The following is a 24,108-nucleotide window of genomic DNA, read 5'->3' as shown; positions in this document are numbered from 1 at the left end:
ATTTTTTTTTTGAAAAAATATGCAAAAATAAAAATAAAAATAGAGAGATGATGTGATTAAAATAAGTGAGGATTGTTTAGAAAGTGTTAGATTATTATATTTTTTTGAATTTTTATGAAAAAATATAAAATGTAAGTTAGGTTTGGTTTGGCATAACTTAAAAAAAAGTTAAAAAGTCACTATCTTGTTTAAGTCATATCATCTTATTTAAATCACATCACCTCTCTACCATATCACTTCAAACCTAACCTATACTCAATCTATATTTTATAAAAAGTCAAAAAGTACACTTATTTAGGACATCTCAAACAATCTCTTATGTTGTGTTTGGTTGGGGAATTTGGAGAGGGATTTGGAAAGAAAAATAGAAAAGGTAGGTGAAATGTGAATAAAATATGCCTATATTTCACCTAGTTTCGCACACATTTTCCCTTTCTTTTTTCAAATCCCTTCCAAAATCTCCCAACCAAACACAACATTAGTGTTGAAATGATGTGATAGAGAAGTGATATGACCTAAATAAAAGATGATGTAAAATAAGATGATTGTGACTCAAATAAGATAATAACACGTTTGGTAACTTAAAATTTTAATTATAAGTTATCATATCATTTTTTTTTATTTTGCTGTATATATTTTTATAAAAAGATCAAAAATTACTAAAATGGGTTGTTTTTAAACCAATAAGGCAAGAAGTGGTTTTTTTTTTCAATTGTCATAAGGGCCGTCGTAACGTGTCAAACTGTGATAAGCCAAAAAAATGCAGAGAAATAGACAGCTTTGCAGAGGATTCCGTCACCGTCTTGCACCCTTTTCTCTCCGATGTGAAATCAACGCGCTTAAAACATCTAACGCGGCATTGGGCCAGAGACAGAGACAAGTGGGCCCCAATGTACGCTCGCTGAACTCTCTCTCTTTCTCTCTCATCTCATTAATGTTATTACATATTTACGTTTTTCTTTTCCACATTTTTTCCATACATTTCCTTGTTGTTTCGGTCTGAATCTCTCTCTCTCTCTCTCTCTCTCTCTACGAAGTCCTCGAGCGACGGCGGCGGCGATGGGCAATTGCTGCTCCGACGCCTCCGGAGGACGGGCGGCGGTTGGTGGCGACGCAAATACTCACGGTAATCCAGCTGACGGCGGCCCCAACGACGCCGTGGATCACTACCTCACCTCTCGCGGCTACCGCGGTCTGTTTTCTCAGATCGAGGTTCGTCATTCGATCAATTGTTCTTCATTTTTTTGAATTACTTTTATGTATAAACTTGTAATGGTGTGAGGTTCTTCGATGCTTCTTGTTAGCATTTCAATATGATTCAACTAAACTTTTTGAATTCAAGCTAATAGCTATACCTTGCAAGTACAATGGAAGAACTGTTAGTTGAATTTGAATCAGTGTATTGTCAAAGGATGCTAGTGAGATCTGGAAGGGACGGCCTAGTTATTGCAGCTTCATCTTTTTTTTCTTTTGTTTTTTGTTTTTTTGTTTTTTGTTGATATTGAATGTATAATTAACTTCGATTTTGCATGAAAATGCAATATAATAACTTTCAAAATGCAAAGGGGGGATCTGTTTTATTTGTTGGCTCAATGAACAATTGCGTTTTCTTTTATGAGTAGTTGAGTGTGCTAAGTGGTTGTAATTTGCTCTGCACATGGATATGCTGTGAGTACTAGGGCCTAGAAGATTTAAGGAGTCATTCTCTTATATAAGAAGACAATTTAGATTGATAGCAAGCAATTCTATGCTGTTTAGAAATTGAAGTGGCATCAAATAATAAATTTTGCTTTATTTTCCTTGGTAGCCGAAAATTTTCCGATTCACAGTTTACTATCTTTGACTTCAATACCATGTCTTTCAACTAGACAAAGTTGTTTCATTCAGTTGCTAAGGAAACATGTACCTGCAGTGTGGCTGATCTTGTTTGTAGTTGAAGGGATGTTAGTCAGGGATTAGAGGAAGAAGGCTTACAAGTTCAAAAATTAGATTATTTAGCATTTTCTATTATGTTACGGAGAGTGTTTGTTGTGGGAAGACTTTAAAGAAATTCAAGAGTAGAAAATATAGAAATTGATTTAGGCAAGGCATGTTTAGGACACTTTCTTCAAGATTGTAATTTCCTCACTATGATGCCGATGAGCTCCTGGAAAATCCAAAAATAACAAGAAACTCAGAAGGCATAATGAAAGAAGAAATTGAAGACAAAGAGAAGAGAATTCAGATTTTTATATCTTAGTGACCATTCACCTGAAACCTATTTATAGGTTTCGAATGGTTTACTTTAGCAACTTTTTGGAAAGGTCACACAACCTTCCAGAATATTGGCTGTTACAGCAAGTCCCTAAAAGACATAACCATTGGTTATTAAAAAATATTAGTTATTTTGAATAAATAACCGTTTGGTAGTTATGAAATAACTGCCACTAACTGCTATTGGTAGTTATTCAACCACCTCTTTTGATTCTTCTCCTTTTAGTCCTATCTTATATATTCAATTCTATCTATCCATATTATAAAGAACATTGTATTATTAGTAAATAATATATGATAGTGTTAATCTGTCCCTAGAAATCTTTTGATATGCAAGGGCACTGTATGGGCCAGTTTTGTGGTTGGGTATAGGTTTTTGTTTTGTGTGTGGTATAGGTTATTTGTTTTGTTTTGTGATTGGGTACATCCTCCTTTTATCTTTTGTAGTGGCTCCTCTTTTGGTCCCTTTTCTAATAAAACCTCTTACATATCTGGGGAAAAAAAATTAAAAATAAAATTAAAAAGAAGAAATCCAAGCTGTCATATTTATAACACAACTACTGCCTACAATTAAAAGAAAAGGATAATTGAAAGAATGAAGACTTAAATTACGCAAGGTTTCGCTTGAAAGAAAAAAAGAAGTTTTCTAACTTGTTCATCTCAGCAAGCTCAATTTGCCTGCTCCAATTTTGTCGACTTTGTGCACACATTTCTTGATTCCCCAACAATTTTTATCACGAAAAATGCTCATCCTTATAGCACCATTCAATTCCAGAATTATTTATATGTAGTTTCTAACCACAAAATTCTTCTTAAGCACTCTTGTCTTTTATCAGTCTGAAAACCTCACTCTCCCTTTCTTTAATGACCTCATGATCCTCTCTTTGTTTCTTAGTTGATAGATGTCATATGGAGATGCATTTCCTTTTCAAACCTCCTTTATTTAGTTGCTTAAGCAACAAAATAGCTCCATGGAGGATCTTCTAGGTGTCAACTCTTTTAAAATTATTTATGTTCTTATATAACAACTTGCTTTTTACTTGATCTTCAAAATTTCAAGTATATCACCTTTTTCATCTACATGTTGAAGTGTTCTTCCACCATTCATTTTGTACTTTTGTGTTTACAATTGCATTGGACTCACGCAACAATTTCTTATTCGCTTTCAAGCCTTAAGGGTGCTCCTTTTTAAACTTTTTCACAAACATCTATATTTTCCAATCTCATCTGAGAATAAAAAGGATATCGTAATTTAAAGGTGCCCATATTTAAAATATAAACATCAACGCGCAATTGAAAATTGGATTGTTTTGTTTCTAATGAGTATCAACAAATCAGATTGGGGGCATCATTAACCATATTAAAAATCTGGATTTAGGCGTACAACTCTATTAGAAAATCTAGATGTGTCCTGTGTTAAAGCGACTATCGATTTAGGCAATCCAATAAAAATTAAGCAACCATGATCAATGGAGAGTAGAGACAGTAAACACAAACATCCACGACACAATTGGAATCTACCAATTTGTGATAAAAAACCATAGGCCCTCGGATAGACGAATAATCCACTATACAAAAAAGAGTGTACTAGAGATATCTTACAAAGACCAGCCTAGGGCACATGTGTCCACTCCACAGCACGTGTGTCCACTCCACGACACGCGACTCTGTTCAATCTACAAGCAGCTCTACCTCCTTCTCCATTGGATATCTGTTCCGATATTGAATCCACAATAACAGTTGTTGAATCACACAACGCCAATGACTCTGGAATCCACCGAAGCCTACAATCTTAGAATCCATCAAGAAGGTTCGCTTTTGGAAAGATGTGAAGAACTTACAAAGCTTGATGATGATGAACTTGAAGTTCGTATGGCTAATGTATCATCAAGCAAATGAGAGCATTACAAATAATCTTCACTACAAGTACACTCTCAAAACAAACTCAATAAAATCTCTCTTAAGAAACAACTCTCTCAAAATATATTTCTCTCACAAATAAACTTTCTATAAGTTTGAAAATATTGAGCTCTGGAGAGTTATGGCAGAGATAGAAAATGAGATAAGAGAGTTTTCCAAAAGATGCACCAACAAAACAGCCAAAGGGTCCTTTAAATACACTTGGGACAGGGCATCTTCGTGGGCGCAGATATTTGGATTGCTAGCGCGATATGCCATCACAGGATGCCTCTACCTTTGTCTCTATTGCCTTGTCTTTCTTGCCTCTTTCTAATCAATTTTTGTTGGAGATCTCCATTGATTTCTCCAGGCAATCAAAGCTGGTGCAAGCATGTGAAGAAATAGGCTAAAGATTTGGCTTTATTATTTTAGTCAAATTGTGTAAACTTTTTGATGGATTTTGTTAGGACTCCATTTATTCTAAAGCATGTGCAAAAAGATGAGAGTGGTTGTTAGTCAAAGCATGTGTGGAAAAGTAAGAATATATAGCTCAAAAGAATTGAAAAGAGAGATTTTGGAATGCCTAATGAGGCTACTTGTTTTTGGATTGATTGGCATACTTGTGTGAACATAATAAATGGAATAGCCTTCATGTTAGTCAATTTGTGAAAGAGAAATTGAAGTGGGGCTGATGCTATGAGTTAGAAAATTGAAGTTTTTGTTTGATTTGAATATCAAGCAAAATAAAGGTCAAAAGATTAGATTTTTAAATTACAAAGGGGGCTGAATGTCGAGCCCTTGGTAGACGACGAGGCATGGGCTGAAAATCTCAATAAAAATTATGCAACCATGATCAATGTAGAGTAGAGAGAGTAAAAGCAAACATCCACGACACAAAAAATTTTTACGTGGAAAAATCACAATTGGAATCCACCAACTTGTGATAAAAAAATCATGAGGCTTCGGCCAGAAGAATAATCTACTATGCAAGAAAGAGTAGTATAAGAGATGTCTTACAACTGCTAATCCAGGCTCGCACGATTGTTCAATCTATGAGTAGCTCCACCTCCTCTTCCACTGGTTATCCGCTTTGTTAAATCCATACGACAACAAATGGCTTTGGAATCCACCGCAGTCTACAATCTTGGAATCCACCAAGAATGTTTGTTGAATCACACGGCTCCAATGACTCCGGAATCTACCGAAGTCTACAATCTTGGAATCCACCAAGAAGGTTCACTTTTGGGAAGGTGTGATGAACTTGAAACTCCTATGGCTAATGAATCGTCAAGCAAGTGAGAGCATTACAAATAAATCTTACTACAAATTCACTCTTAAAACAAGCTCTCTCTTACAAAAATTTATTGTCTCAAAATATATTTTACTGAAAAATAAACTTTCTCTAAGTTTGGAAATATTGAGCTTTGGAGAGTTATGGGAGAGATAGAAAATGAGCTAAGAGAGTTCTCCAAAAGATGCATCAACAAATCAACAAAGAGGCCTTTAAATAGACCTGAGGTAGAGCAAGATCGCGGGCGCGGTCAACTGAGGTCACAGGCGCGGACTCTCTTCGCAAGATGCAAAGAAAAATACTGGGAGCTAGACTTTTGCATTTTCCAAATCGTGGGTGCAATGCTTGGGTTCGCGGGCGCGAAAAGCACGCTTGTACAGGTATTTTTGTAGACTTTTGCATAAGCTTTCTTAAGATTTTCAACCCATGCCTTGTCTACCAAGGGCTCGACATTAAACCCCCTTTTTAATTTAAAAATCCAATTTTTTGACCTTCACTTTGCTTGATATTCAAATCAAACGAAACTTCACCTTTCCAACTCATGGCATCAGCCCCATTTCAGTTTGTCTTTTACAAATTGACTAACATAGAGGCCACTCCATTTATTATGTTCACACAAGTATGCCAATCAATCCAAAAACAAGTAGCCTCGTTGTGTATTCCAAAGTCTCTATTTTCAATTCTTTTGAGCTGCATACTCTTACTTTTCCATACATGCTTGGACAAACAACCACCCTCATCTTTTTGCACATGCTTTACAATAAATGGAGTCCCCCAACAAAATCCATCAAAAAGTTTGTACAATTTGACTAAAATAATAAAGCCAATCTTTAGTCTATTTCTTCACATGCTTGCACTAGCTTTGATTGCTTGGAGAAATCAACACCAGCCAAAATAAGTTTTGTCGAGAGAGGTATTGCCAAAACACAAAATCTTTAGGATAACAACCCTAACAATCAAGTGTTAGGATTTTTAATCCTACGTTTGTGCATTTTAATGCGAGTTGGCAATCCGTTTCAAAGACCAAATTGTGATTTTTCAGTCTAATCTCCTTTGTCCCATTTGTTGCTGGAATCAACAGATCTTATGCAGTGATGGTTTATGAATTTTTGTCCTGGCATTGCCTAAGGGGGAGATTGTTAGGATTTTTGTCCTAAGTGTTTTTGTGTTTTGGCAATACCTCTCTTGACAAAATTTAATATCATTTGTATTAATTCAAAGTAAAATGTGAAGAGAAGATTTAGGCTCAAGAATTTCAAAGATTTGGAAATTTTGTTGATGTATTTTCAGCTTTGAAAATGCCAACATTGGGATGCTAAAGATGGCTATTTGTCTCAACCTTTCAGTGGCAAAACATGGCTGAAGACAGAACTTCACATGTGCAAAATGTTTGAAAGATTTTGCTTGATCTTGATTGTCAAAGCATGAGCAAAAAAATAGAGCTTTACATGTGCAATCTTTTTGATTTTGTTGGTTTTCCATCAAGTATCTAACATGTGCAAAAAGATGGACAAAGATGATGGACGTTTGTCTGTAATAAGCTAGGAAAACGTGGCAGAGGATATGGGCCAAAATTGTGGACGGAGAAGTTTGAAAAAGTTGCTGCTCGCATGTTCCTTCGTGCCCGCGACAAAACAATCTTGGAATCCACCGAAGCCTACAATCTTGAAATCCACCAAGAAGGTTCACTTTTGGAAAGTTGTGAATAACTTACAAAGCTTGATGATGAACTTGAAGTTCCTATGGCTAATGTATCATCAAGAAAATGAGAGCATTACAAATAATCCTCATTACAAGTACACTCTTAAAACAAACTCAATAAAATCTCTCTTAAGAAACGACTCTCTCAAAATGTATCTCTCACAAATGAGCTTTCTCTATGTTAGGAAATATTGAGCTCAGGACAGTTATGGGAGAGATAGAAGACAAGTTAAGAGAGTTTTCCAAAAGATGCACCAACAAAACAGCCAAGGGGTCCTTTAAATACACCTGGGACATGGCATCTTTGCGGGCGCAGATCTTTGGATCGTGGGCGTGAGCCTCCAGGTCATGGGCGCGATATGCCATCGCGAGATGCAGACAAAAGTATTGGGAGTGTGTTTTCTATACTATCTAAATCGCAGTCGTGAGGAAACTGGTCGTGAGCGTGATGTCCAAGCATACAAATCACAGGCGCGATGTGTTTGGTCGCGGGCGTGAGGGAGCATGCAAGCAGCATCTTTTTTAGACTTCTTTTTCCACAATTTCGGCCCAAGTCCTCTACCACGTTTTGCCAGAAACGATCATCATCTTTGTCCATCTTTTTGCACATGTTTGGCACTTGATGGAAAACCAACAAAATCAAAAAGATTGTACATGTAACGCTCCGTCTTTTTGCTCATGTTTTGACAATCAAAATCAAGCAAAATCTTTCAAACATTTTGCACATGTGAAGTTCTATCTTCAGCCATGTTTTGCCACCGAAAGGTTGAGACAAACAACCATTTTTAGCATCCCAATGTTGGCATTTTCAAATCTGAAGATGCATCAACAAAATCTTCAAATCTTTGACATTCTTTAGCCCAAATCTTCTCTTCACATTTTACTTTGAATCAATACAAATGATATAAATTTTGTCAAGAGAGGTGTTGCCAAAACACAGAAACACTTAGGATAAAAATCCTAACACATATGAAACAAGATATCAATATACATTAGGATGTATTTTTGGTTGAAGGCATTTCAGGTGGCCAATTGTGCTTAAGCTCTTGAAGAATTTGTGAAATAATGGCAGACAAAGTAATTGTGAACTTCTATATTAAGCAACTCAAGAGAGTTGGCTAAACAATCCATAGATAATGAAAATTTGCTTTTCTTTACAATGTGTTTTGATTTTTCCGTGCATTATATATTAAGTTGCTTTCCACATATAGGTTGCCTTACACAAATCCATGCATTGACACAAAGAAATGGGCTTGCAATTGTTTTCTGTGAGGTGGTTAATACGGAAAAATGCAAGTTTACAACAGTATTAGTAGAATGCCTGCCTATGTTGAGTTGGGCTATTTTGTAGTATAAGGTGTTCAAACTCGGTGCATGCTTGAGTTGAGCCTATAGTTAGCTATTTGAGCTCGGCTTGTCAGATGTTTGGTGAGCTCATGAGCTAGTTCAATTAACATGAATTTGGTTTTAATATACACACATATTTAGGTTTTTTTAGTCCTAGGCAAATTTATTGTAGACTTGTAGTTGGAAACTCGTCAAAATTTTATTGATGAGTTTGAAGAAGCAAATAAAAGTATTGCCGATAGCCTATACTATGACATCACACCACCCAAATTGCACATTCGTAAATGGTAAAATTGTTCACATTTATAGGAATTTAACAAATATTAAATCAGCCATTGAACACTAAAATATTTCATGTGTGCCATTATGACATGTTCACGAACCTAACAAGTCAAGCTGGGCCTTGTTTGGGCTTGGCTCGTTTACTAAACGAGAATATAAACTGAGCTCAAGCTCGGTCCATTAATTGTTGAACAAGCAAATTGTCGACCAAACCTGGGCTGTTCATGAATAGGAAGGGGTGCTTCTAGGTGTGTGTAGGGGTGAATATAGAAGGCTAATAAAGTATTTGACAACCTTTTGACCAGTAGTTGGAACACCTCAAAAAATAGAAAACACGCAATTTAGTCCCTACGACACAAGACAAACTCAATGAAATATGGAGAAACCATTTGCAATAGACTTATGAAACAAATAAGCTATTACTCTTATTGCATACTTTATTGTAGATAATCTATCTACAAAATTGAAACTATTTATATGGAGAAACCGGTACCACCCCCCTTGGTTAGTAATGTAGCTTTATCCTTCTAGTGAACCCCTAATTTTTCTAATTGTCATTTTATATAATAAAATTTTATACTTGCGTGGTTAGACCAATTCAAGCTTGGTCCAAACTTGACTTGGATCATAAATTTAAGCCCGAGATCATCCTGACTTGTACTATACATGTTCATCTTCAAAATATATTTCGGGCTAGATGGGCTGAGTTTTTGCATTTGGCAACAATCTGTGTCTCTATTTTGGAAGTTCTTTATATATATAGAATTTGAGTTCTAATGCAATACAAGATGTATTAAGGTTGTTTAATCAAATTGGTTTGTTTAATATGCCGCATCTATCAAACTGACTTGTTTTCCCCCAAATTTGTGCAGTTATCATTATGTGCTTCAAACTTGCGCGATCGGGATGTGCTTTCCAAGGTTTGTTGTCCAGTTTCTAAGAATAAGGACTTTTCATTGCATTACTGTATTATTATTTGTTATAGTGTTATTGACATTCATATTTAATTCTTTATTCTGGTTCGTCCCTTCCAACTGTGAGAATGTGTTATCCTAGGATTAGGAATAAGTGTCCTATATCTATTAGACTTCTATATATCTCAGTAATGTATTCATGTAGGATTAGGAATTAGTGGTACTCTATATAAATGATGTATGTATTCTTTGTTCAATAGAATTCAAGACTAATATACAGTTTTATTCAGAAAACTTACATGGTATCAGAGCAGGTTGAGAAACCCTAGCACTGTAGGTCTCTCTCCTTCTCTCAAACCTGATTGTTGATCGAAGCCCTTTGCTTCATCAATCGTCAGTCGTGAATCTTCTCCTTGGCACAGTCTGGAGCCCTTTGCTTCATCAATCGTCAGTCGTGACTTTCTCCTTAGCACAGTCTGGTTCGCGATTTCTCTCTCTCTCTCTGCCCTGGTTGTCGGACGAAGCTTTTTACTTCGTCGATCATCTGGTTGGGTTTGATTTATTTGATTCCTTGCAACTGTTCGACTCAACTGGTCGACTCATCTATTCGACTCGCCGTCTTCTCTCTCTCATTCTGGTTCGCGTGTGTCGGCTTCAGGTTCTCACTCCTCTAGTTTGGTTCTCTTGGCTTCGTCTGTTAACTGAGTTAGTGACACATCTCAGTTTGGTTCTTCAGTGTTTCCTTTATTATACTTTGACCTAACTATTCTACAACTTTGCTTTATAATGGACCCTAAAATTCAAGGCATTAAATGTAAACTCACTGGTGGCAATTATGCCTATTGGGCCAGTGTTATGAAGAATTTTCTTCTTGGTCAAAAAAAATGGGGCTATGTTTCTGGTTCTACTCCTCGTCCATCAGACCCGAAGGTAGAAGGGTATGTGTCTTCCTGTGACACTTGGGATTGTGATAATGTCCAAGTTCTTACCTGGTTTCATAACTCTGTGAATGATCGTATTGGAATGATGTTTTCCAAGTACAGTACTGCCAAGGAAGTGTGGGATTATTTACTCGGTGTTTATCAGCAGTCCAACTTTGCCAAGCGGTATGAGTTGGAAACAACTATTCAGAGTGCTCGTCAGCGGGATCAAACTATTTAGGACTTTTATATTGAGATGATAGGTCTCTGGGATCAGTTGGCTCTTATGGAACCACCTAGTCTCAAGATACTAGACGCTTATATTGAGTTTCGGGAACAGGGTCGTTTAGTCCAGTTCTTAACAGCTCTTTCCCCTCAGTATGAGGCTATTCGAGGTGGCATCCTTCACCGATCTCCTCTTCCCTCTGTGGATGCTATTGTTCGTGAACTCCTCTCTGAGGAAACCCGTCTTAAGACGGCCAGTCAGACTTTGCCTCCTTCTGTGTTCTTGGCTCCTGCCAAGCCACCCTTGTTATCGACTCCTCCTTCTCAACTTCAGGCCACTGCGAAACCCAAGAGAGGACCATTAGGGCCAGATGAGTGTGCTTTCTGCCATCAGAGGGGTCATTGGAAGAACAATTGTCCCAAAAAGGGACGTCAGCCTGCTCCGTCTTCTCAGACACAGTTCCGCGGTCCTACTTCGAGTATTTTCCGACCTCCTGCTGCTTACACTGCGTCTACTCCGGCTCCCGATCCTGACTTGGCTTCCCTGAGTGCTCAGGTTGCACAACTTCAGCATATCCTGTCCACCTCTCAGTCATCCCCATCTGCCTCCGCTCTTACCTCTCTTCATTCAGGTTTGCTTGGGTCCTCTTCGGGTATCCCTTCTTCTGTTTGGATTTTTGATTCTGGTGCCTCTCATCATATGACTCCTCACCTTTCCTTACTTCAAAATTGTATTCTCCCACCCGTTCCTATTACTATTAATACTGCTAATGGATCTGGTATGCCTGTTTTATCTGTTGGGTGTGTCTTACCCTCTGCCATGTTTGCTGTTACTATTCCTTCTGTTTTTTATGTTCCTCAGTTATCTCTCAGTTTGTTATCTATCAGTCAGCTTGATGCATCTGGTTTTGATGTTGTCTTTTCCTCTTCTGTCTGTTGTGTGCAGGATCGGGTGTCCAAGAAGCAGATTGGGACCGGCCGTAGAATTGGAGATCTCTATGTGGTTGAAAGCTTGCATCTCCCCTTATCCACCTCTCCAGCTGCACTTTCCTCGTTTCAATTAGATTCTCAGTCGAGTCAGTTTTACTTATGGCATTCTTGTCTCGGTCATTTGTCTGTTGACCGCTTACGGTCTTTAGCTCAGTCAGGATTGTTGGGTAAAGTTTCTCCTAGTCAAATTGATGAATGTCGGGGGTGTAAACTTGCCAAAATGTCAGCTTTACCTTTTAATAAAAGTACATCTATTTCTGTTTCTTCTTTCTCTCTTGTGCATACTGATGTCTGGGGACCCTCTCCTGTTCTTACTAAAGGGGGTTCAGTATACTATGTGTCTTTTGTTGATGATTGCACCCGTTACACGTGGGTTTATCTTATGACTCATAAGTCTGACTTCTACTAGATATATCGTACTTTCTAGTCCATGGTCACTACATAGTTTGGATCTACTATTAAAATGTTGCGGTCTGACTTGGGTGGGGAATACTTTAAAACTGAATTCTGTGAATATTTGGCCAACTTGGGTACCATTCACCAAACTTCTTGTACTGATACACCTGCCCAAAATGGCCGAGCTGAGCGTAAACACCGTCATCTTCTTGAGACAGCTAGGTCTCTTCTTCTTTCTGCCTCCGTTCCAGCTCCGTTTTGGGGTGAGGTAGTTCTTACTACTGCTTTTCTTCTCAACCGTATGCCTACCCCCCTTCTTTTTGGTCGGTCTCCTTATGAGGCTCTTTTTTCTCAACTTCCTAATTACTCCCTCCTTCGTGTGTTTGGGTCTGCGTGTTTTGTCCTTTTACCCCGTAAAGATAGGACTAAACTTAGTGCCCGGTCTGTCCTATGTGTTTTTTTGGGATATAGTCTCACTCAGAAAGGTTATCGCTGTTATGACCCTGTTTCTCGTCGCTTTTATGTCTCCCGCCATGTTGCCTTTCTCGAACGTTTATCTTACTTTCAGCTTCCTCCTCTCACCGCCCTAGTTTCCAAAGAGGATTTAGTTCATATTGATCCATTTCCTTCTGAGGTCCCATCTGATGAGTACATCTCCATAGTTCCTCCTGAGCTTATTCCATCTTCTCCTCCTGCTTCACCTCTGACTACTTCTCCTTCTTCGCTTTTCCTCCTTCTTTTCCTCCGTTGTTAGTTTATTCTCGTCGCAAGGTTCCTCCTCTACCAGTTGTCTCTACCCTTGCTGCTGATCCTCCTGCTTCTGACGACTCTGATCCTGCTGCACACCGATATCCTCCTCGAGCGCGTCATCGTCCAAAAAGGTTGGGTTGGTCTAATACTTGTTTTTTTGCTTCTTATCGTACCTTTTTGTCTGCTATTCACTCTTTTGCAGAACCTCAGTCTTACAAGGAGGCCTGTCAGGATCCTCATTGGGTTCAAGCTGTGGAGGATGAGTTGTTTGCCCTACAGAAAACTAGTACTTGGGAGTTGGTTCCTTTACCTGCTGGTAAGAATCTGGTTGGTTGCAAATGGGTCTACAAAGTTAAGACTCATTCTGATAGTTCTCTTGAGCGCTACAAAGCTCGTCTGGTGGCCAAAGGTTTCTCCCAAGAGTATGATATTGATTATGAGGAGACATTTGCTCCTGTTGCCAAGATGACTACTGTCCGTACTTTGATTTCTGTCGCTACTGTTCGTTCTTGGCCTCTTTATCAGATGGATGTTAAGAATGCTTTTCTTAATGGCCATCTCATTGAGGAGGTTTACATGCGTCCTCCTCCTGGTCCTCACCATTCCTCTGGCCAAGTCTGTCGTCTTCGGCGTGCTCCATATGGTCTGAAGCAATCTCCTCGTGCTTGGTATGATCGCTTTCAGACTGCTGTTACCGAGCTTGGGTTTCATCCTTCTGCTTCCGACTCTGCTTTATTTCTAAGACATATCTCGGCTGGTTTTGTTGCTCTCTTACTATATGTAGATGATATGATCATCACTGGCTCAGACTCTTCTGCTATCTCTGAGGTCAAGCAGCATCTATTCCGCACCTTCGAAATGAAGGATCTGGGACCATTGCGGTATTTTCTTGGCATTGAGCTGGCTTCTTCTCCCAAGGGTTACTTTCTGTCCCAGGCTAAGTATGCTAACGAGGTTATCCATCGTGCTAGACTTACTGACACTAAGCTGTCTGATACCCCCATTGAGCTTAATGTAAAGCTCAACACTACTGATGGGGTTCCTCTAGATGATCCTACATTATATCGCGAGCTTGTGAGTTGTTTAGTCTATCTGACAGTTACTCGCCCTGATCTTGCCTATGCTGTTCATGTGATTAGTCAGTTTGTTTCTGCCCCTCGCTCTACACATTGGGCTGCTTTGCTTCGAATTCTTCGCTATCTTCGCAGTACTATCTTTCTGGGCTTGCTGTTCTCTTCTACTTCTTCCTTAGACTTGGTGGCTTATGCTGACGCTATCTTCGCAGTACTATCTTTCTGGGCTTGCTGTTCTCTTCTACTTCTTCCTTAGACTTGGTGGCTTATGCTGATGCTGATTGGGCTGGTGATGTTAATGATCGTAAATCTACTTCTGGTTTCTGTATGTTTCTTGGTGATTCCCTTATTTCTTGGAAAAGCAAGAAACAGACTGTTGTTGCCCGTTCTACTGCCGAAGCTGAGTATCTGCTATGGCTCATGCTACTGCTGAAATTGTCTGGCTTCGTAATCTCTTATCTGAGTTGGGCGTCCCTCAATCTTCCCCGACCTCTCTTTATTGTGACAACCGAAGTGCTATTCAAATTGCTCATAACACTGTCTTCCATGAACGGACAAAGCATATTGAGATTGATTGTCACTTCGTCCGTCAGCATCTGCAGTCTGGCTTTATCTCGCTTCCTTTTGTCTCTTCGGCTCTGCAACTTGCTGACTTCTTCACTAAGACTCACACCACTGCTCGGTTTCGGTTCTTTCTTGACAAACTCTCAATGTTTTCTGCTAAAACACCTTGAGTTTGAGCGGAGGTGTGAGAATATGTGTTCTCCTAGGATTAGGAATAAGTGTCCTATATCTATTAGACTTCTATATATCTCCGTAATGTATTCATGTAGGATTAGGAATTAGTGGTACTCTATATAAATGATGTATGTATTCTTTGTTCAATAGAATTCAAGACTAATATACAGTTTTATTCAGAAAACTTACACCAACTTCATTGCATGATGATGTTACCTGCATTCTTTTGTTGATATCTTTTATTCGGTCATGAAAAATTATGCTCTTTTGCTTTATGCTTTACTATGTAATCCTTGATTTAAACATGATATTGAATCTTTGACTCTCCATTTAGCCATTTAAAGTATGTAACATTTTACCAGTGTTCTAGCTTTACATTGATACAAGGTTTCAAAATTTTTCTTTGGGTTGCAAAACATGAGAATGCAACTACATGAGCTACTTCTAGCAAATATAAATTAATGTATTCTAAAAATGTTAAAAAAATGCCCTAGGAGAATGATTTGAGAAATTTAAATAAGGTATAAATGATATATTCCCAGAAGGGTTTCCAGAGTTTGTCAAATAGTTTCCAGAGTCTGCCTGTATGCAATAGTAATACCTTTTGTAAAGCTTAATTTAACTTATCGATCATCATTTATCATATTAGAATTCAGAAATGACTTGTTATTGACTTAATTTGTTAGTTCTTGTTAATTACTAGTTGTGTATAAATTTAGAGCATTTAATGAAAATATATTATTTTTAGATTGGCAGCTAAGAAGCATGGTCATAGGCACATGAAATGACACAAACACGTGGATACATAAATTTTCAAAAAATGTGGGACATGACACATGGGGGACAAGTGCACAATATATATTTCTATGTATTAAATATGTCTTATATAAAGATAAATAATTATTATATGTCATGTATATGAATTTTTAAGTCAAATTTTCGATGTCTAAATGGGGAGAATAATAGGTATAACTTACATTGCTTTTGTTTTATTGTTGGATTCTAAGTTATTTTATTCAAACTTGTAATTTGTTTCATGTGTGTGTGTCTAAGTGTTGGGAAGTGTCCAATGAGTGTCGCGTTGTGTTGGTGTTGGGCATGACACGTTTCCTTGTTAGAAATGTCTGTGTTTCTTAGATTGGCAGACTAAGTATACCCTTTTGCTTGGTTTAAATATTGTCATTGAATTTGTTCTATTTTTTTTAAACAATTTCTTAAAAATGAATCTTCTTTTTTTTTTTTTTTTTGTTATCATTCATCATCTCTGGCAAATACAAGAAAAGATAATGAAAGGTATTCAAAGTATATATTTATGGAACTTAAGATTTGTACCTTTATTGTTTGAATTTTAAATCTTGAGTGTTCTTTTTGTTTTTGTTTTTGTTCTTGTTTTTTTGTTTTTCTTTCAGAGTGATCCTATGGCAGTTGTTTACACAAAAGGAAGAGATGGTGCGCTTCAAGAGCTTGGCCGAACTGAAGTAGTATTAAATTCATTGAATCCCAAGTGGATCAGAAAGCATACTGTGACCTATCATTTTGAGGTGGTGCAGACTTTGGTGTAAGTTTCAGTGCTTACATCTCTGCTTTTTACCATGTGAATACTTATGGTTTGAGTTTCATGTACCTTGAGAAATTATCTTCTATCACAGGTTTCGTGTGTATGATGTTGACACTCAGTTTCACAATCTAGATGTAAAGGTATAATTATATGATGCTGTCTTCTCAAACTTTTGATCATGGAAACTGAATTTATATCTTGAATATATAATTCTATTAACAGTTGTTGAATTTGTCAAACAAGCAGTTGTTGTTTCACTTGAAGGTAAAATAAATTTTGATGCATACGTGTCTGAAGTAGACTGCTTGATTTAGTCGAGGTGAGAGGGCTAGAAGTTGGTGGAGAGAGAAAACACTCAGTCAAACCATTCCAAAATTTACATGACCTTGAGCTTATAAGAGAGATTTTCTTAAATTATCAGTCACTAAATTTTTTTTTTATCACTGGAGTAGTTGAAGAATGTATGAAATGAATGAACAAGGAATTTTCAATTGATCCCTACAATATAAGAAGACAACAAACTAATTTGATTCGAAAGACATTTCATCTTGTGAAATAAGAATCTTTTTGAATTGGTTTTTGGATGACTAGTAATTTTAGTTCTACTTAGTAGAGATGTTTGTGGTGGTGGCCTGATTAGTTTTCACTGTAGCCTTTATCCTGTTTAGGGTGTTGCATGTGATATGCAGACTGATCAGTTGTTAGTTCTAAAAATATTAATGATTTACTGATTACATTTGGGGTTGGTTAGATGAATCCTGTTTTGTCATGCCTAGATATTTTGTTTCCCTCCTCTACTTTTACGTCTTTCCTCATAAGCTCAGCCCATGTGCTTTATGGCCTACACCTTTGTCTTGTAGCTCCTTCAACTGGTATCATGTACCTCGTATTTTTCTTGGTTTTGTTTATGGGGAGGATGCATATTTGAAGTATAAATGTCCCCATTTATAAGCACATTTGGAGATTTGATTGAGAGCATTTCATGTCTCTTACATTTTGCTTACAACCCCCTGTTTAAATTGAAAACTGGCTGCGTTGACAAGACTCTACTTTAAACTTCTGTGTTGTGTTTATAAAGGATGCACTTTGGTATCTCACTTATGTGATGCTCCTTGTGTGCATTTGTTCTGGATATACTATGAATTATAATCAAGTATTTGCAAGCTATAATATTCGAATGATTCAATTCATTTATGACTTTCACTCATGCAGATGCTTAAGCTGGATGAGCAGCAATTTCTTGGTGAGGCTACTTGTACATTGTCTCAGGTATTGAATACCTGCCTTTCACTTATACCCTTCATACTATTCTAGTTCCAACCCACATACACCTACGTGGCATATTAATTTGTGTAATATTCATGTGATAGACACGTTTCTATTGATATTTCTGATCTTAGATTGCATCATATGCAGAATTAGTGTGTTAAGATTGTCGCATGGTGTTACGTATATAATCTATAGATTTCTAGATTTAATTTGATCTAAAATTATTTACCAGCTAGGATATTAGATCTTATGGTTGTAATCTCTTTCCTATATGGTAGATCTCATGGCTGTAATCTTTGTCCTTTTGTGGTGGTGGTGGGAGAGGGTTTTGTTAGCCTATCTGGCAGAATAGTTCAGCGTATACAATAGTGATCATCAGTCTTTCACTATTGTGGTTGTCATTTTCCATTTCTTTACCCGCCACCGGTTTGATCCTTTTTATATCTATCCACACGTATAGGTCTTGAATTGAATTGTCCATCTTTCATAGTACTCAGAAACAATAGTCTATATAACGTAAAAGGCTTTCATCCTTTGAATAAAATCTGCAATTCTGGTGATATATCTATCGGTATATCCATATTTTCAGGACCTCGATACATCAATGTTACCCACAATGCTTTACTGATTTTCTTTATCTGAATCAACATTGAGATCTTGCAATATGCAAGCCTATATATCCCCTCATTTTCAATGTTGTGTTATATTCTTTTTATTGATGTTTCCTTGTTTACTTTCGCCTCAACTGTATATCCAACATATTCTACTGGAAGTTGGAGCTTTAACTTTTTTCTCATAAAATCTGCCCTTCTTTCTGTGTAGATTGTCACCAAATCAAATGGGTCATTGACCTTAGATCTTGTACGTAAAGATGAATCACTCGGATCAAAACATCCCAGAAATTTTGGTGCACTCCTTATTCATGCTGAAGAATCTGTTAGCTCAAAGACTACAACAGAATTGATATTGAGATGCTCAGATTTGGAATCTAGGGATCTGTTCTCAAAAAGTGTATGGTCCTACTGATTTCTCTCTCTTTTTCTTTTCCTTCCCCCCCCCCCCCCCCCGCGGGGTTTCTGGATAATATTAAGAATCTTGGTATATTGTTGCTTCTTGCAGGACCCTTTCCTGGTAATATCAAAAATTGTGGAAAGTGGGATACCTATTCCAATTTGTAAAACTGAGGTTTTGAAAAATGATCTCAATCCGACATGGAAACCAGTATTTTTGAATGTCCAACAGGTTGGAGGAAAGGTAAGACAGTTTCCTTTGGGGTCAAGACACTGCAATTTTTATTAATTATTATCTTGATTCTTGATAAGTAGGCTTGCAATTTACTAGAGGAATTTTACTGTTCTCCACTGTAGGCATACCTCACACAAATATTACTTGTCTATTATGTGTAACTTAATGTTATCTGTTAAGTTTGCACTCACTAGTGGAAAAGGGCAAGTTATTTTCCACACATCTTGGTCATTCATGAAGCTTTGCTAGGCATTTGATTCTCCAGAATGATCATAATCTGCTTTAAATAGGGGAGATTACGTATTTGAATTGGGATGTCAGATATGAATTCACTGCTTTTCATCAGTTCTCTAATGCTCCGTATTGCACCAATGTTCTCTTGCTTAATTTGTGCAGGACAGTCCGGTAATTATAGAGTGTTTTAATTTCAACAGCAATGGCAAACACGATTTAATTGGGTTAGTGGAGACTTTCCTGTTTCTTCCTCTTTTCCTGACCCTCATACACTGGTGTACTGATTTTGCTTTTATGTTCTGGATTATTCAGAAAAGTTCAGAAATCACTAGCAGAATTAGAAAAGCTTCATTCTGTTGGACAGGGGGAATGTTTATTCTTACCAACTTCTGTTGGACATAATCATGATGACAAGGTACTTACAATTTGAGCTTGGTGAATTTTCACAGTAAGTCCTTTATGCCTTTGCCTTTAATTAACTGGTTCTATGACTTCGATATAGGTCTTAAAGAGTCATCTATATGTAGACAAATTTCATGAGAGTGTCAAACATACATTCCTGGATTACTTGTCTGGTGGATGCCAACTGAATTTCATGGTCGCCATTGATTTCACAGGTATTCATGTATGCAATTTCTACCCCCTTGAATGTAATTGATTTCTGTTGCCATACTAGAATAATTTCCCCATGGGTCAAATTTTGGTGTCTATAATCATTACATAATATTATTACTTGTCTAGATTGGACTAAGGCTATGGTATGGATGGGTAGATCCCTAGCATTGACTAGAGTTCATGCCGAACATTTTACTTCTCCTGGCTTGATAGGTTCCTTCAAAATTCTCCCTTGACCTAACGAAACCTCTTCCAACTATTTCAGTTGGATCTGGATATGTGAATTTTTATTGCGACTCTGTTCTTTCTAGGACCTTGTTTGTGTTGTTATGAGCTATAATCTTTTTTCTTGTGATTGTTGGATTCCATTGCATGTAGTCAAGATCTCAACAGACTTCAACCCCTCGTCTTTACTTTAGTCTGCCAATTGCATTTGTTCTTATGTTAATTATCTTAACATTTGTAGTTATACTCATCTTATCAGTTTTTCACTACTTTGAGACATGACTATCCTTCTTTTAAAAAGTTTTGTTTTATTTTTTTTGTGGGCATGTGAGCATTCTAGAGGCACTTAACCACTCTGTACGTGACCTTACCGATTATATTGGGATACCTTTTAATGTCATAAACATTGATTTATACTATTTTTTCACCTCAATTCTCTCTATCTTTTTATGTGCTTTTCATCAAACGACACTCCCTATATATACTTACTACCATTCTTTCTTTATCAGCTTCAAACGGGAATCCCCGCCTGCCTGATTCCTTGCATTATATTGACCCTTCTGGACGGCCAAATGCATATCAGAGAGTAGGAACCCGGCATCCTCTATGAATCATTTCTTACAACTCTTTCTTATCTGTTAAAAGGACATACATAATTGTGAATCCATTAATTTCAGGCAATCTTAGAGGTTGGAGAGGTATTGCAGTTTTATGATTCAGATAAGCGCTTTCCTGCATGGGGTTTTGGGGCCCGGCCAATTGATGGCCCAGTTTCTCATTGTTTTAACTTAAATGGAAGCAGCAGTTACTGTGAGGTGAAATTTCCACATAATATTTCATTTTCAACTTGCCATCATTAGTGTATGTTAAGTATTCCTATTTTTGTTTGCAACAATCTATTTCATTATTGGACTTTTGTTTATTTTTCTCCCAGGTTGAAGGAATCCAAGGAATTATGATAGCATATAATTCTGCCCTCTTTAATGTTTCGCTTGCCGGTCCAACCCTTTTTGGACCTGTGATTAGCACAGCTGCACAGATAGCCGGCGAGTCTCTTGCAAATAATGAACACAAGTACTTCGTTTTGTTAATAATCACGGTAAGAAAGCAGATTTCAAATGCTTTTAAGGAAAAACAGAAAAGAAAATTAAAAAATGGTGTGAGAAGATATGAGATTCAAATTGCAGTAGAACCCTTTCAGTGATCTGTACTCCCAAAGAAAATCACATGTACTACCAATTTTTTACTATTTTGCCGGGCAAATGAATCTGTCCTTGGTCTGATTTCCTTATTTTTATCAAATCCTATTCTGTATAAACTGTCTCAGGACGGAGTTATAACAGATCTCCAAGAAACAAAAGATGCCCTTGTGAAGGCATCGGACTTACCGCTGTCAATCCTTATTGTTGGAGTTGGAGGAGCAGACTTTAAAGAGATGGAGGTATCATCTGCCTTTCTTACCGTGCTGCACCGTTTAGTCTACTGTCTATCCGAAGATTTTGATTTCGCTGCAATTTGACCATTTTTGTGCAGATTTTAGATGCAGATAAAGGTGACAAACTTGAAAGTACAACTGGACGTGTTACATCACGTGATATAGTCCAGTTTGTCCCATTGCGCGATGCACAGAGTAAGCCAACTTTATTAATCTGCAAATATTCAAATTGATTTTGACTGGCAAGTGAAATTTTCTTATGATTTGCAGGTGGAGAGATCTCTGTTGTTCAATCACTTCTAGCAGAACTACCTTCCCAATTTCTAACCTACATGCGATCCAGAGATATTCTCCCGAAAACCTGATTATACAAACATCTGTATATATGACAATTTGTTTTTCCATTATTGATTCTCATGCCAGATGATGAGTTCATCGTTGTTGAGTCTCTGGTGAAATGCAAACCATCAAAGGTTTAAAAGGGTAGTTTCTTGTATCGGCTATATCATTTTCGAGAGCAGAAGTTCATTTTGTGTATAGGGGGCTACACAGATCTTTCTTGTTCATAATGGATAAATGGAGGTCAAATCCAGTCCAAACTTGAGTTCATTTTTTGAGAGTAAGTTGAGTCCATGTAGTAGGCCAAAATGTTACTTACATGACAACTTTCTCATGAAAAAATTAAGTTGAAACTGTGCAGTTTGTATTCCGGATCCATGAGCCAATGAAGAAGTGATTAGAAACTCAAATTTTAGTTGAATTGCAGAAAAATTATATGATAGCAAACTTGATGAGCCCAAGGTTTTAGGGTTGGCTGCTAAATGTGTTAAATACTTGTTTGGGTAGTTTGTGGATCTTGATGAGTACTCAATTTTTGTTTGATATGTGTTTAATACATGTTGGATTAAGGGTATTTTTGATATTTTACAATTTTACTATGTTGTTTGGGTACTCAATTTTACTGTGTTGTCTTATTACATGTTGCATATTATTACTGTGTTGTATTTGTAACTCTGTTAAAATCATGGTGAAATCACAGCGTGAGAGTGTCCTATTATAGGATGAATCGTGTAAACATGTATTCTTATGTGCTTCATTTCAAAGCTTGTTCAGTAACTGTTGATGTTTCGTATCGTACTGATCCTAATTAAGTAAATCAATTATTAAATGCAAAGGTTATGACTTGTTTGGCTTTAAGTCTTATTTTGTTCATAGCTGTTTTAACCAATCCGAGGAGAGTATTTGTTTACTAGTTAGTGTCCAACACTACCAACATTCGTTTCACCTATTTTTGGCTTCCAATGAGGGTGTCAAATTAGCACCAAACATTGCCAATAATTAACTTTACAACTAAGTGGGCACAATGGGGTCTCATTGCTATATTTTAATCACTTTATTATTCTTTATATATAATACACATGAGCCCCACTCTTGCACTTGTACGAAGGAGGAGACTTGATTCTTAGATTTGTGACCACCAAGAACAGACTTTAGGCTGCTACATATTTTCTTTGTACACCACCTACCTCAATTCCTGCCTAACTTTGTCCTTTCAACATTCACCTTAATTTCAATTACATCTTCCTTCTTGCTAGTTTGAAATGTTAACCTTTGCTACCTTCATATTATCTTTGTACACCACCTACCTCAATTCCTGCCTAACTTTGTCCTTTCAACATCCACCTTAATTTCATTTACACTCTTCGTTTTTGCTAGTTTGAAATGTTAACCTTTGCTATCTTTGGTTGCTGCCACACCACCCTCTCCTGCCACCCTAAACCATAGTTCTAAATATTGGCCTATGTTACGTATCAGCTGTTGCATATCGGAATTTGGGACCTCCAATGTCTAGTATTTGTTGGTATATAGGCTGATATTGTCTAGTATGGACTTATATTTGGCTGTATCATTGATACTGATACGTTAACTAATACTGTTTGTTATTTAAAACCATGTACCTAGCCCCTCCCTCCTCCCTAGCGCCCTTCCGCCCCTCTCTAATGTACCACTACCCAATCCCTCTTAGTCATCTCTAGTCACTCCCAACCCCTACACTCCTTCCCACCCCTGCCAATCCCCTCTAGTAATTCTCTCCACGACTGTAAACCCTCACTCTTACTCTTTCTTTCCCTTCCTCAATGGAAGCCGATAATAAGGTGGGAAAGTGTTGGGTGGTGACAAAGAGGTATAGGATGGGTTGCGAAGGAGGGGAAGTCGATGTGGGGTAGTAAGAGAGGGTGGAAAGAGGTTGGGGATGGCAAACAAAGGTGGGGAGGGTGGCAGTCGAAGATGGTGGTGGCTGGGGTGGGTAGAAATTAAGGTTAGGATTTGAATGGTGGTAAAATAAATTTTTTGATAAGACAAATTATTATAAAAAATAGAAATGATACATCCTTTTAATTCGGGAGCTCTAAAAGAGCACTAATGATGTGAAAAGTACAAATAAAAAGAATCAAGACCAAAATATCATATCACTTGAAACCACACACCAATTAGAGTTATTAGAGCTTTTAATTCAGAGCTCCCAAACTTTTTTCAATAAAAAAAATATGGGTCTATTAGCAGCCTACCAAGACTTTAACTACAAAAACTACTTCCGCTAATGTGCTCCATGCAAGAGGAGAATTCCGTTCTCTTCCCAAATGCAATGAAAGTCAATCCATTTTGGCCCAGCTTAACCCAAGTATCAGTCCAATATCAACTCAAATCCTTTTAATTTTGCACCACAGGCCTCATATCTATTGTGAG

At 37.4% G+C, this 24,108-nt stretch overlaps 1 protein-coding gene across 2 annotated transcripts; it reads left to right on the top strand.

The window, feature by feature from the left end:
* The first annotated feature begins 883 nt into the window (after window positions 1–883).
* LOC114262738 (protein BONZAI 2) lies at window positions 884–22,109 on the top strand. Of its 2 annotated transcripts, none has more exons than XM_028203120.2 (16): window positions 884–1,212; window positions 9,646–9,693; window positions 16,189–16,337; window positions 16,429–16,477; window positions 17,550–17,606; window positions 18,429–18,617; window positions 18,726–18,860; window positions 19,248–19,309; window positions 19,398–19,500; window positions 19,588–19,702; window positions 20,435–20,511; window positions 20,603–20,740; window positions 20,860–21,024; window positions 21,253–21,366; window positions 21,459–21,555; window positions 21,631–22,109. In XM_028203120.2, exons 1-16 carry the CDS (start codon window positions 1,060–1,062, stop codon window positions 21,723–21,725), a joined length of 1,746 nt encoding a protein of 581 aa, XP_028058921.1. In that variant the 5' UTR covers window positions 884–1,059; the 3' UTR covers window positions 21,726–22,109. The 2 variants fall into 2 exon arrangements, with proteins under 2 accessions (XP_028058921.1, XP_082765964.1); XM_082909838.1 differs by having other exon boundaries at window positions 947–1,212; window positions 11,779–16,337.
* The last annotated feature ends 1,999 nt before the right edge of the window (window positions 22,110–24,108 follow it).

The sequence above is a fragment of the Camellia sinensis genome, chromosome 15, assembly GCF_055761805.1.
Source record: "Camellia sinensis isolate YWXY chromosome 15, ASM5576180v1, whole genome shotgun sequence".
NCBI lineage: Eukaryota > Viridiplantae > Streptophyta > Magnoliopsida > Ericales > Theaceae > Camellia > Camellia sinensis.
This window is presented reverse-complemented; position numbering and strand designations above follow the sequence as displayed.

Bases quoted from the DNA above. Each gene is read 5' to 3' on its own strand.
- LOC114262738 (XM_028203120.2), top strand. From the start codon at position 1,060: ATGGGCAATTGCTGCTCCGACGCCTCCGGAGGACGGGCGGCGGTTGGT. The intron at 1,213-9,645 runs GTTCGTCATTCG...AAATTTGTGCAG, and splicing joins GTCTGTTTTCTCAGATCGAG to TTATCATTATGTGCTTCAAA. The intron at 9,694-16,188 runs GTTTGTTGTCCA...TTTTTCTTTCAG, and splicing joins ATCGGGATGTGCTTTCCAAG to AGTGATCCTATGGCAGTTGT.